The sequence below is a fragment of the Indicator indicator genome, chromosome 1, assembly GCF_027791375.1.
Source record: "Indicator indicator isolate 239-I01 chromosome 1, UM_Iind_1.1, whole genome shotgun sequence".
Lineage (NCBI taxonomy): Eukaryota > Metazoa > Chordata > Aves > Piciformes > Indicatoridae > Indicator > Indicator indicator.
The window spans coordinates 702,707-715,347 of NC_072010.1; the positions used below are offsets into that span (position 1 = coordinate 702,707).

General features: G+C 52.5%; 1 protein-coding gene across 1 annotated transcript in view; it reads left to right on the forward strand.

Moving 5' to 3' along the window:
* FCHSD2 (FCH and double SH3 domains 2) overlaps positions 1-12,641 on the forward strand; it is a 244,621-nt gene that overhangs the window by 182,693 nt on the left and 49,287 nt on the right. The window contains exon 10 of the mRNA XM_054385172.1: positions 9,903-9,998. Coding sequence (XP_054241147.1) covers positions 9,903-9,998 — 96 coding nt within the window. The remainder of the gene's footprint in view (positions 1-9,902; positions 9,999-12,641) is intronic.

The window sequence follows — 12,641 nt, forward strand, 5'->3', positions numbered from 1 at the left end:
CCTCTCTGTGAAGAACTTCCTCCTGACATCCAGCCTAGACCTCCCCTGGCACAGCTTGAGACTGTGTCCCCTCCTTCTGCTGCTGCTTGCCTGGGAGAAGAGCCCAACCCCCACCTGGCTACAACCTCCCTTCAGGTAGTTGTAGACAGCAATGAGGTCTGCCCTGAGCCTCCTCTTCTCCAGGCTGAACACCCCCAGCTCCCTCAGCCTCTCCTCACAGGGCTGTGCTCCAGACCCCTCCCCAGCCTTGTTGCCCTTCTCTGGACACCTTCCAGTCCCTCAACATCTCTCTTGAACTGAGGCTATCCCTGCTGACTGCAGGGGGCTTGGCCTGGATGATCTGGAAAGGTCCCTTCCAACCCAAACCATTCCCAGCTCCCTTGTGCAGAGCCACTTCCCTGTTACACCTGTGTGTGCTGAGCTCGTGGCAGCTCGTGGCAGCAAGGCTCTGTGTGGCCAGCAGCCTGCAGCTCTGGCTTCTTTTCCACAGTGAGAAGCTCATGCTGGATGCTTGAGGAAAATCATTTTGCTTTGCTAAGTGAGGACAATGCTTGGAGAAGGACCAAAAATGTAAACAGAGCTGTCAGGTCCGAACGGGAGCTTCACAACTGCTTTACAGCTCAGCAGCAGCAAATTCCTCCTCTTCCTTGCAGTTCAGGAATGTAGAGAAGGAAAAAAAAGGTTGTGTTGCATTGCTGCAAGGAACCACATTAATGGGAGGGGATTACTCCACAGATTTCTGTCTGTGAGCTTTGCTCCTCTTTGCTTTGGAACTTGCAGCAAGTCCACGTCACAGTGAGCTCAAAAGAAAAAAAAAAAGGAGAGGTGAAGCTGGAGTAGAAACTCTACACATGTTTGTGTTTCCAAAATAGCTGCAGTCTTAAGCATGGAACAAATCTGTTGACAGTTTAGTAGCTGGGAATAAAACTCAGCCTGCCAGGGAAGCAAAGATTTTAAATATTTATTGTTTCCTTGAATATTTCACTGCTGGTTTGAGGACAAGATCACAAGCTTGCCAAGCTACCTTCAGAAAAGACATCTCAGATGGTTGGTAGAAAGACTTCTGGTGTTCCACCTGAAATGATTTTCTATTTACAAGGTGGAATCAACTTATATTTGCTTGAGAACAAGTAAAGTTCCTTCCCAGAAGGTGTTTGCCCACCTCTTGAATGTGGAGAGCCCAAGCTGGCTTCCTTGGGTGGGCAGGGCTATGCCTGAGTCACAGAAGTACTCAGGTTGGGAAAGACCCTCAGGGTCACCAAGTCCAACCCAGAGAGCTTCATTTAGAAGAAGTTCTGCCCCAGGAGGGTGGTGGAACACTGGCACAGGTTGCCCAGGGGGGATGGTGAAGGCCCCATCCCTGGAGACATTCAAGGTCAGGCTTGATGGGGCTCTGGGCAACTTGATGTAGTTGGGGATGTCCCTGCTGACTGCAGGGGGCTTGGACAAGATGACCTCTGGAAGTTTCTTCCAATCCAAACCATTCTATGATTCCATGGTTTAGGAAAACCTGCTGCTGCTTGCCATCCTATGGAGAATTTTTCACTGTCCATAAGAAATCACAGGGTGGACAAGAGCCTCAGGGTCACCAAGTCCAACCCAGAACCCTTCTCTGCAAGGCTCACCCCTAAACCAGAGCCCCAAGCACCACATCCAAACCACCTTCAAACACAGCCAGGCTTGGGGACTCCACCACCTCCCTGCCCACCACATTCCAGTGCCTCACCACTCTTGCCAGGAAAAAATGTTTCCTACTGTCCAGTCTAAACCTCCCCAGTCACAGCTTGAGGCCATTCCCTCTTGTTCCATCACTAATTACCTGGGAGAAGAGACCAGCACCAACCTCTCCACAACCTCCTTTCAGGTAGCTGCAGACAGCACTGAGGTCTCCTCTCAGCCTCCTCTTCTCCAAACTAACCATCCCCAGCTCCTTCAGTTGCTCTCCATCAGATTTATTAATTCACTGAATAAGATTTATTATTCCCTGAATCCCAGCATGATGAAGGTTGGAAGGCTGAACCCCCCTGCTACAGCAGAGGCACCCACAGCAGCTTGCCCAGGATCACACTCTCCAGGTGGGTTTGGAATCTCTCCAGGGCAGGAGACTCCACAACCTCTCTGGGTGGCCTGCTCTACATTCAGCTGCTAAGGAGGTGGTCAGTCATAGAATCATTGAATGGTTTAGGTTGGAAGGGACCTCAGAGATCATCTTCTCCAACCTCCTTGCCACAGGCAGGGACTCAGCTGCTCAAGGCATCATCCAACCTGGCCTTGAACATCCCCAGGCAGACTGAGGAAGCATCTCCAAGCCAGGTGTCCTGTAGAAAATGAAGGTTTTCACAGATCATCCTAGCATCATTTCTTGCAGCTTTAGAGGTTTGATTACTACTAGATGGAGGTGAACCATGTGGGCAGGGAGGGGATTCTGCCCCTCTGCTGTGCTCTGCTCAGACCCCACCTGCAGTGCTGGGGCAGCTCTGGAGTCCTCAGCACAGCACAGCCAGGGAGCTGCTGGAGCAGGGCCAGAGGAGGCCACAGCCATGCTGGGAGGGCTGGAAGCCCTCTGCTGGGAGGCCAGGCTGGGAGAGTTGGGGGTGTTCAGCCTGGAGAAGAGAAGGCTTCAGGGAGACCTTCTGGTGGCCTTGCAGGACTTGAAGAGGCCAAGAATAAATCTGGGGACAGACTTTTTAGCTGGGGCTGTGGTCACAGGACAAAGGGGGATGGTTTGGACCTAAAAGTCTAGATAGAAGGTGGAAATCTTTTCCACTGAGGGTGGTGAGAGCCTGTCCCAGGTTGCCCAGAGAGGTGGGAGATGTTCCATCCCTGGAACCATTCCAGGTCAGGTTGTTTGGAGCACTGAGCAACCTGCTCTGGTTGAAGACATTCCTGCAGGAGGTTGGACTGCATAACCTCAAAAGGTCTCTTCCAACCCAAACCATTCCATGTTTCTCTGTCATCCCTCTGGCATGTCCAGGTAATAACCTCTGACAGTCAGCAGCCCAAAATGCTCTTTAGCTTCCTTTCCCCTTGAGGAGCCTTACTCAAGACTTTGTTGTTCTTCTTGCACTTTTTGGAGGACCAACAAAAAGTAAAAAGAAAAAGGGGGAAAAAAAAAAAACAAATTTGCTTTTCTTTGGAACATCTTCTGAAATTCCATTTGCTGTTTGGAGGAAAAAAAACATTGCTGTGATGTTTCTGGTAAGAAGCTTCCCCAACCCTGAGCAAGGAACTTGCTTTCCTCCACGTCTCTGCCTCTGCCTCTTCTCTGCATGGATTTAACAGTTGGTTTCCAGGCTGTTGGAAGGTCTCAGTTGCCGTTGACTCCCTAAAGCAAATGTGTGAGGTGGTTGACTTTGCTCCAGAACAACAGGAAATCTGCTTGGAAAGGATACTGCTGAATTCTGAGAACATCTCACTGCTCAGGAGGCTTTTTCTTTGCTTTTTCACTGATTCTCAAATGTCTTCTGTGCAGTGATTCAGGGTTTGGGTGTGCTGGCTGTGCACAGCCCTCCCTTTCCACTTCCCCTTCCCCTTCCCCTTCCCCTTCCTCTTCCCCTTCCCCGTCCCCTTCCCCTTCCCCTTCCCCTTCCCCTTCCCCTTCCCCTTCCCCTTCCCCTTCCCCTTCCCCTTCCCCGTCCCCTTCCCCTTCCCCTTCCCCTTCCTCTTCCCCTTCCCCTGTTCTATTCCCTTCCCCTTCCCCTTCCCCTTCCCCTTCTGCTTCCCCTTCCCCTTCCCCTTTCCCCAGTCTCACTTTCTGATAAAAGTTTTTCTGAAGGAAAAGCTTACAGAATCCCAGCAAGGTGAGGGTGGGAAGGGATCTCTGGAGCTCATCCAGTCCAACCCATCTGCTCCAGCAGGGCTCCCACAGCAGCTTGCCCAGGAGCACAATGGCCAGGGGGGGTTGAAGCTCTCCACACAAGGAGACTCCACAACCTCTCTGGGCAGCCTGCTCCAGGCCTCCAGCACCCTCAAAGTGAAGATTTTCCTCATCTTCAGATGGAACCTCCTGGGTTCCAGTTTGTGCCCATTTGCCCTTGGGCTGTCCCTGGGCAGCACTCAGCAGATCCCAGCCTCATCCTCTTGCCCCCACAGCCCCTTGAGCTCTTGCTGAGCATTGCTCAGCTCCCCTCTGGGGCTGCTCTTCTGCAGGCTCTCAGCCCCAGGGCTCTCAGCCTTTGCTGCTCCCAGAGCTGCTCCAGGCCCCTCAGCATCTCCCCAGCCTCCCCTGGCCTCTCTCCAGCACTTCTCAGCCTCTCTTCACCTGGGGAGCCCAGAAATGGACACAGCACTCCAGATGTGGCCTGACTAGGGCAGAGTGGAGGGGAAGGAGAACCTCCCTTCACCTGCTGGCCACACTCTTCTTCATGCCCCTCAGGACACCTTTGGCCTTCTTGGCTACAAGGGCACATTGGTGGCTCATGGGGAACTTGCTGTCCATCAGCACTTCCAGGTCCTGCTCTGCAGAGCTGCTTCCCAGCAGGTCAGCCCTCACCTGTGCTGCTGCAGGAGGTTGTTCCTCCCCAGGGGCAGGACCCAACACTTCACAGAATCACAGAAACATTCAGGTTGGAAAATCACCAAGTCCAACCCACAACCCTGCTCTGCAAGGCTCACCCCTAAACCAGAGCCCCAAGCACCACATCCAAACCACCTTCCAACACATCCAGGCTTGGGGACTCCACCACCTCCCTGCCCACCACATTCCAGTGCCTGACCACTCTTGCTGGGAAAAATTTGTTCCTACTGTCCAGTCTAAATCTACCCATTCCCTCTTGTTCCAGCACTAATTACCTCATCTAATCACTGACTGCCCTGCTTGAACCTCGTGAGGCTCCTCTCTCTCAACTCTCCAGCCTGTCAAAGCCTCACTGAATGGCAGCACAGCCTGAGGAGGTGTTAGCCTCTCCTCCCAGCTTGGTACCATCAGCAAACTGGTTGCAAGTCCACTCTGTCCCTTCTTCAGCTCATCTCTTAGGAGTGCTGCTGGCCAGATGGGTTTTCTTCTTTGCACAACCAAGTTGTGCAAGAGGTCTACAGTGCAAGATCTGTGTTTGCAAAGAACAGTAGAGGTTTTCACACCCTCAGCAGTTACAGTTTGGGGTTCTTTTCTCTTTGAAGTTGGTTTAAAATCGTTCCATCTGTGTCACCTGGCACAGAGTTCTCTGCTATGGCCACTGTTGGGATATATAGGGATAGGGACATGGGAGTCCTGGTGATCATCAGCCAGCAATGTGCCCCTGTGGCCAAGAAGGCAACCTGGGGTGCATTAAGAAGAGTGTGGCCAGCAGCAGGTCAAGGGAGGTTCTTCTCCCCCTCTGCTCTGCCCTGGTGAGGCCAAATCTGGAGTACTGTGTGCAGTTCTGGGCTCACTGGTTCAGGAAGGACAGGGACTTGCTGGAGAGGGAGCAGCAAAGGGCTGCAAAAATTCTGAGGGGCCTGGAACATCTCTGATGAGGAAAGGCTGAGAGAACTTGGGCTGTGTAGTCTGGAGAAGAGCAGCCCCAGGGGGGATCTCAACAATGCTGAGCAATACTTCAAGGGTGAGTGGCAGCAGGATGGGACCAGGCTTCATTCAGTGGTGCCCAGGGACAGGACAAGGGGCACTGGGCACAGACTGGAACAGCAGAAGTTCCATCTAAACATGAGGAGGAACTTTAATCCTGTGAGGGTGCTAAAGGACTGGAACAGGCTGCCCAGAGAGGTGGAATCTCCATCTTTGCAGCCATCCAAAACCCACCTGGGTGTGTTCCTGTGTGACCTTTCTAGGTGAACCTGCCTTGGCAGTGGAGTTGAACTTGATGCTCTCCAAAGGTCCCTTCCAAGCCCTATCACTCTGTGATTCTATGATATATGCCTAAGGACTATGTGAAGGCTGGAGCTGGTTAAGATGAGAATATCCATGCCATGCAAGTTTGCTGATGCCACCAAGCTGTGTGGTGCAGCAGACAGGCTGGAGGGAAGGGATCCATCCAGAGGGACCTGGACAGGCTGGAGAGGTGGGCACAAGCCAACCTCAGGAGGTTCAACAAGACCAAGGGCAAGGTCCTGCAGCTGGGCAGGGACTGGCTGGAGAGCAGCCCTGAGGAGAGGGACTTGGGGGTGCTGGAGGATGAGAAGCTCAGCAGGAGCTGTCAATGTGCACTTGCAGCCCAGAGAGCCAAGCAGAGCCTGGGCTGCAGCAGGAGAAGTGTGGCCAGCAGGGCAAGGGAGGTGATTCTCCCCCTCTGCTCAGCTCTGCTGAGACCCCACCTGGAGTACTGCATCCAGTTCTGGAGCCTCTGTTCCAAGAGGGCTATGGACATGCTGGAAGGTGTCCAGAGAAGGGCCACCAGGATGAGCAGAGGGCTGGAGCTGCTCTGCTCTGAGGACAGACTGAGAGAGTTGGGGCTCTTCAGTCTGGAGAAGAGAAGGCTCTGAGGTGACCTTCTTGTGGCCTTCCAGGATCTGAAGGGGGCTCCAAAAAAGCTGGGGAGGGACTTTTTAGGATCTCAGGTAGTGACAGGACTGGGGGGAATGGAATAAAGCTGGAAGTGGGGAGATTCAGGCTGGAGGTGAGGAAGAAGTTCTTCCCCATGAGAGTGGTGAGAGCCTGGAATGGGTTGTGCAGGGAGGTGGTTGAGGCTCCATCCCTGGAGGTGTTTGCAGCCAGGCTGGATGAGGCTCTGGGCAGCCTGCTGTAGTGTGAGGTGTCCCTGGCCATGGCAGGGGGGTTGGAACTGGCTGAGCCTTGTGGTCCCTTCCAACCCTGACTGATTCTATGACTCTATGATTCTATGCTCAGTGCTGAGCATCTCAAGCTGCAGGTGACTCCCCCTTTGGTATTTTCTCAATCCTTGTTTATGGAAAGAAAAAGGAAGGAGAAGGCTGAGAGGAGATCTGATCACTGTCTGTGAATATCTGAGGGGTGGGTGTCAGGAAGAAGGGGCCAGGCTCTTTTCAGTGGTGTCCTGTGATAGGACAAGGAGCAATGGATAGAAACTAGAACACAGGAAGTTCAACCTCAATATGAGGAAAAACTTCTTTGGTGTGAGGGTGCTGGAGGCCTGGAGCAGGCTGCCCAGGGAGGTTGTGGAGTCTCCTTCTGTGGAGACTTTCCAGACCCATCTGGATGCATTCCTGTGTGACTCACAAGACTCCTGTGGACTCACAAGAGGAAGAGGGAACTGTTGGAGCAGGTTCAGAGGACTTCATGAAGATGATCAGAGGGCTGGAGAACCTCCCCTATGGGGACAGGCTGAGAGAGTTGGAGCTGTTCAGCCTGGAGAAGAGAAGGCTCCAGGGAGACCTTAAGAGCAGGCTTCCAGTACCTGAAGGGAGCTACAGGAGAGCTGGGGAGGGACTTTTGCCAGGGGCTGGGAGTGAAAGGATGAGAGGCAATGGATTGAAACTGGAAAAGGGGAGATTGAGACTGGAGATTAGGAAGGGAAGAGTGGGAAGACACTGGAACCAGTTGCCTAGGGAAGTAGTGGATGCTCCCTGCCTGGAGGTATTCAGGGCCAGGTTGGGTGAGGCTTTGAGCAACCTGGGCTGGAGGGAGGTGTCCCTGCCCATGACAGAGTGATTGGAACTGGGTGATCTCTCAGGTCCCTTCCAACCCAAACCGTTCCGCGAGTCTCTGGGAATTCCTCAGCCAGGCTCCCTCTCCCCTCCCCTGGCTGCTTGCTGTGGATTTCAGTGTGTTTGTGCTGCACTGCTCCAGTTGCTGCAGTCAGGATGTCCTTTGCTGGTTGAAAGGAGGCTGTTATTGGCCCTGGAGGACTCTTTAGTGTCTTTAACTCAAGATGAATTCTTTGGCAGGCAAATATTTCGGGCACACAAGCATCAACATTTTGCTGCATGCCACAGCCTATATTTACCATTGCACACAGAGAGCAATCAGGATTCTTGCTCCTCTCTAAATGCTGCTGCTATTTTTGGCTAAATACCATCTTTATGCCACCCTCCTACATTTAAACCTTCAGTTTTCAGAACAGATTTTGTGCTGTTATTGACTCATTTCCATCCATTGGAAACACTTCCCCCCAGGGATTCTATTTCTTCATATTGCAATCATGGAGGGTTTGGGGTTGTGGGTTTGGGTTTTTCCTTCTCTCTCTGTGAATAAAGATAAACTGTGACACAAGAGGTTTGTTTAGGGATGTGTGTGGTGCCATCTGAAATCTGTCATTAAAGCAATTTAGGAGCTTGGAGGAGTTTTGCTTCAGCAAAATGCAAGATTTGGGAGTTCTCCTCTCCAAGCAGATTAATAGAGATGGATTTTGGCAACTGGCTTTGCATGCCTTGTTCCAAATCATCTTTTCTAGCTCCTGCAAGTGAGAATTGGGGTAAAAAGAAGTGCAGGAGTATTGTGTCCTGTTCTGGGCTTCCCAGTTCAAGAGAGACAGGGAACTATTGGAGAGAGTCCAGTAAAGGACTATAAAGATGATGGCACTGGGCAAGCACAGGGTCCTGCCCCTGGAGAGGAACAACCTCCTGCAGCAGCACAGGTGAGGGCTGACCTGCTGGGAAGCAGCTCTGCAGAGCAGGACCTGGAAGTGCTGGTGGACAGCAAGTTCCCCATGAGCCACCAATGTGCCCTTGTAGCCAAGAAGGCCAAAGGTGTCCTGAGGGGCATGAAGAAGAGTGTGGCCAGCAGGTGAAGGGAGGTTCTCCTTCCCCTCCACTCTGCCCTAGTCAGGCCACATCTGGAGTGCTGTGTCCATTTCTGGGCTCCCCAGGTGAAGAGAGGCTGAGAAGTGCTGGAGAGAGGCCAGGGGAGGCTGGGGAGATGCTGAGGGGCCTGGAGCAGCTCTGGGAGCAGCAAAGGCTGAGAGCCCTGGGGCTGAGAGCCTGCAGAAGAGCAGCCCCAGAGGGGAGCTGAGCAATGCTCAGCAAGAGCTCAAGGGGCTGTGGGGGCAAGAGGATGAGGCTGGGATCTGCTGAGTGCTGCCCAGGGACAGCCCAAGGGCAAATGGGCACAAACTGGAACCCAGGAGGTTCCATCTGAAGATGAGGAAAATCTTCACTTTGAGGGTGCTGGAGGCCTGGAGCAGGCTGCCCAGAGAGGTTGTGGAGTCTCCTTGTGTGGAGAGCTTCAACCCCCCCTGGCCATTGTGCTCCTGGGCAAGCTGCTGTGGGGGCCCTGCTGGAGCAGATGGGTTGGACTGGATGAGCTCCAGAGGTCCCTTCCCACCCTCACCTTGCTGGGGTGCTGTGATCTGCAGAGATCCCTTCCCACCCTCACCTTTCTGGGGTGCTGTGATCTGCAGAGATCCCTTCCCACCCTCACCTTGCTGGGGTGCTGTGATCTGCAGAGATCCCTTCCCACCCTCACCTTGCTGGGGTGCTGTGATCTGCAGAGATCCCTTCCAACCCTCACCTTGCTGGGGTGCTGTGATCTGCAGAGATCCCTTCCCACCCTCACCTTGCTGGGGTGCTGTGATCTGCAGAGATCCCTTCCCACCCTCACCTTGCTGGGGTGCTGTGATCTGCAGAGATCCCTTCCAACCCTCAGCATGCTGGGATTCTGTACTAAGACATTTCAGCTTATGGAAGAACTGTGCCAAATCAATTACCCACGAGAGGAGGGGTGTTGGGGACACCACATATTCTGTACTCCACAACTGGCCTTTTTTCCCCTCTGCCCTTTTTCCCATTGTGCTATTTCCCACAGCTCTCTGGCAGGTTGAATTTAGCTCTGTGTCAGCAGCTTGCATCCTGCAGGTTGCTTCTGGATGACTCTGGGTAGCACAGCCCAGAATTAGCTCCTGCTTTTTTTTTTTTTTTTTTTTCATCTGTTGTGGCATTCTGCTGCAGATTTGATCTCTGTCTTGATGTCACTCTCCCAATCTGTGTTGTGTGGGGTTTTTTTTAATGAGGTTCAGGCTTTTCCCCATCTAAATGGCCTCTGTTCTTCTCCCCAGGTGGTTCGGGACTACAGCCTGCAGCTGTTCTTACAGGAGAACTCCGTGTTTCACAAACCACAACCCTTCCAGTTCCAACCCAGTGACACTGACACTGTAAGAACCTACCCTCCCCCTCCTCCCCCTTCCTGAATTCCTTCATTTCTTTCTTCTCCCTTTATTTATTTCATTTTTTAAAAAACAACCTGGTTATAAAGAGGGAAGAGAACAGAGCTCGCTGGGATCTCAGCCTGCTTTCACCTCGTGCTGGCGAGGGAAAAGTAGCCTGGAATCCCCCAGCTCTGCTTGCATGAGGTGGGTAAAGAGAAGAAAAAAGCCTCAGACAGGCTCCACATTATCCAAAGAAGAGCAGAACCTCTTTTTTTGCTTCCAGATTGTGACTGGCAGCCCTGTGTTTTTCTGCTTTCAGTGTAGTTCTCACTGCATTTTGGTGGTTTTTTATCATTTGGGTGAGATTCTTGTAATACTCACTGCTACTGGGGTACCACAGGTGTGATGGTACACCAAATAAAGGCTCCACATGCCTCAAAACAACTCAAGAGTGAGCACTGCAGCTGGGTCAGGTCAAGCCCAGGCACACAGCCAGGCTGGGTGCAGAGTGGGGTGAGAGCAGCCCTGAAGAAAGAGCCTTGGGGGTGCTGGGTGCTGAGCAGCTCCCCAGGAGCCAGCAGTGCCCTCCTGCAGCCCTCAGGCAGCTGTGTGCTGGGCTGCAGCCAGAGGAGTGTGGGCAGCAGGGCAGCAGAGGGGATTCTGCCCCTTGGCTCTGCTCTGCTCACAGCCCACCTCCAATCCTGCCTCCAGCTCTGCTGTCCCCAGCACAAGAAGGACACAGAGCTGCTGCAGGGAGGCCAGAGGAGGCCACAAAGCTGAGCCAAGGGCTGCAGCAGCTCTGCTCTGAGCACAGGCTGAGGGAGCTGGGGGTGTTCAGCCTGCAGAAGAGAAGGCTCCAGGGGGACCTCAGAGCTGCCTTGCAAGAGCTGAAGGGATCCTGCAGGAAGGCTGCAGAGAGACTTTGGCTAAGGGAGTCTAGAGCCAGGCCAAGGGGGAAGGGTTTGAAGCTGAGGCAGAGCAGGGTTAGACTGCAGCTGAGGAAGAAATTAGAATCCTAGAATCAGTCAGGGTTGGAAGGGACCACAAGGCTCAGCCAGTCCCAACCCCCCTGCCATGGCCAGGGACACCTCACACTACAGCAGGCTGGCCAGAGCCTCATCCAGCCTGGCTCCAAACACCTCCAGGGATGGGGCTCTTCAGTTCTTCAGCAGGAGGGAGGTGAGAGTCTGGCACAGGCTGCCCAGGGAGGCTGTGGCTGCCTCCTCCCCAGGGGTGTTCAAGGTCAGGTTGGATGAGGCCTTGAGCAGCTGAGTCTGGCTGAGAGGTGTCCCTGGGCATGGGGTGGAGGTTGGAGGAGATGAGCTCTGAGATCCCTCCCAACCTGAGCCATTCCATGATAGGTTTGCATATTGATCTAAAGAACACTTTAAACATCACATTCCAAAAATAATCTCAGGGAATATCCTCTTGGGGCATGTTGCTTCCCAAACAATCATCAATGACATGAAACTAAGCAAGGGCCAGGGTGTAAATCCATTTCCAACCAGCACTTGAATAGAAATGGGTTGGGGACCCAACAACTCATGGAATGATTAGGACTGGGGAAGGACTTTTTAGGATCTCAGGTAGTGACAGGACTGGGGGGAATGGAATAAATCTGGAAGTGGGGAGATGCAGACTGGAGGTGAGGAAGAAGTTCTTCCCCATGAGAGTGGTGAGAGCCTGGAATGGGTTGTGCAGGGAGGTGGTTGAGGCTCCATCCCTGGAGGTGTTTGCAGCCAGGCTGGATGAGGCTCTGGGCAGCCTGCTGTAGTGTGAGGTGTCCCTGGCCATGGCAGGGGGGTTGGAACTGGCTGAGCCTTGTGGTCCCTTCCAACCCTGACTGATTCTAGGATTCTATGACTGCAAAGTCTTTTTCTCCAGTTCAGCTGATTCAATTCCAGCAGCCTGGTTGCTAGATCCATGATTTTTCCCCAGCCCTACTAACAGCTCTAACCCAAATTTCCTTTTTTCTTTCCATTTTAACAAACTGATTGTTTTGGTGTTTGCTTTTTGGTTTGTTTGTTGTTTTTTTTTTTTTCCTTCCAGCTTCTTTGTTTAGAGTCAGCTAATCCTGATAAGCTTGGAGACTGTTTTAACACCTTGAGCAGAACCTTTCTGTCTTTTGCCTGCCTCTCTAACCTTTGCTGTTGTGTGTTTTTCATCCTTGGACAACCTCTGCCTCCTCCAGAGTTTTAACACAGTTCAGCTGGTGGATATTGAGCCCTCACCTGTCAGTGCTATGAGAATGACAATAGCAGAGGTACATTGGAAGGGGGAGGGAGGGAAGGGAGGGATTTCTCCTCACCTTTTGTGTCCTTATCCATATGCATGTGGCTTGGGATGTGGAATTTGCAGGTGGAAGTGGCAACAGAATGCAGGATTTGGTGGGGAAAAAAAAAATGAAGCTTTTTCCACCCTGACTTAAAGAAGGAGGGGGGGAAAAAAATCCTTTATCTGTGTGGACAAGCTTCACACTTCTTCTTTTTTACCACTTGCAGAGTGTTTATGATTAATATTTTAATCTTTTTTGGGGGGAATCAATTAACATTTCACAGCTCCAGCTAGTGATGAGTATCATTGGTGCCTTCTCCAATGTGACTGGGGGAGCTTGGACCTCACCTGGAGGCTCTTCAGAGGAGCTGATGG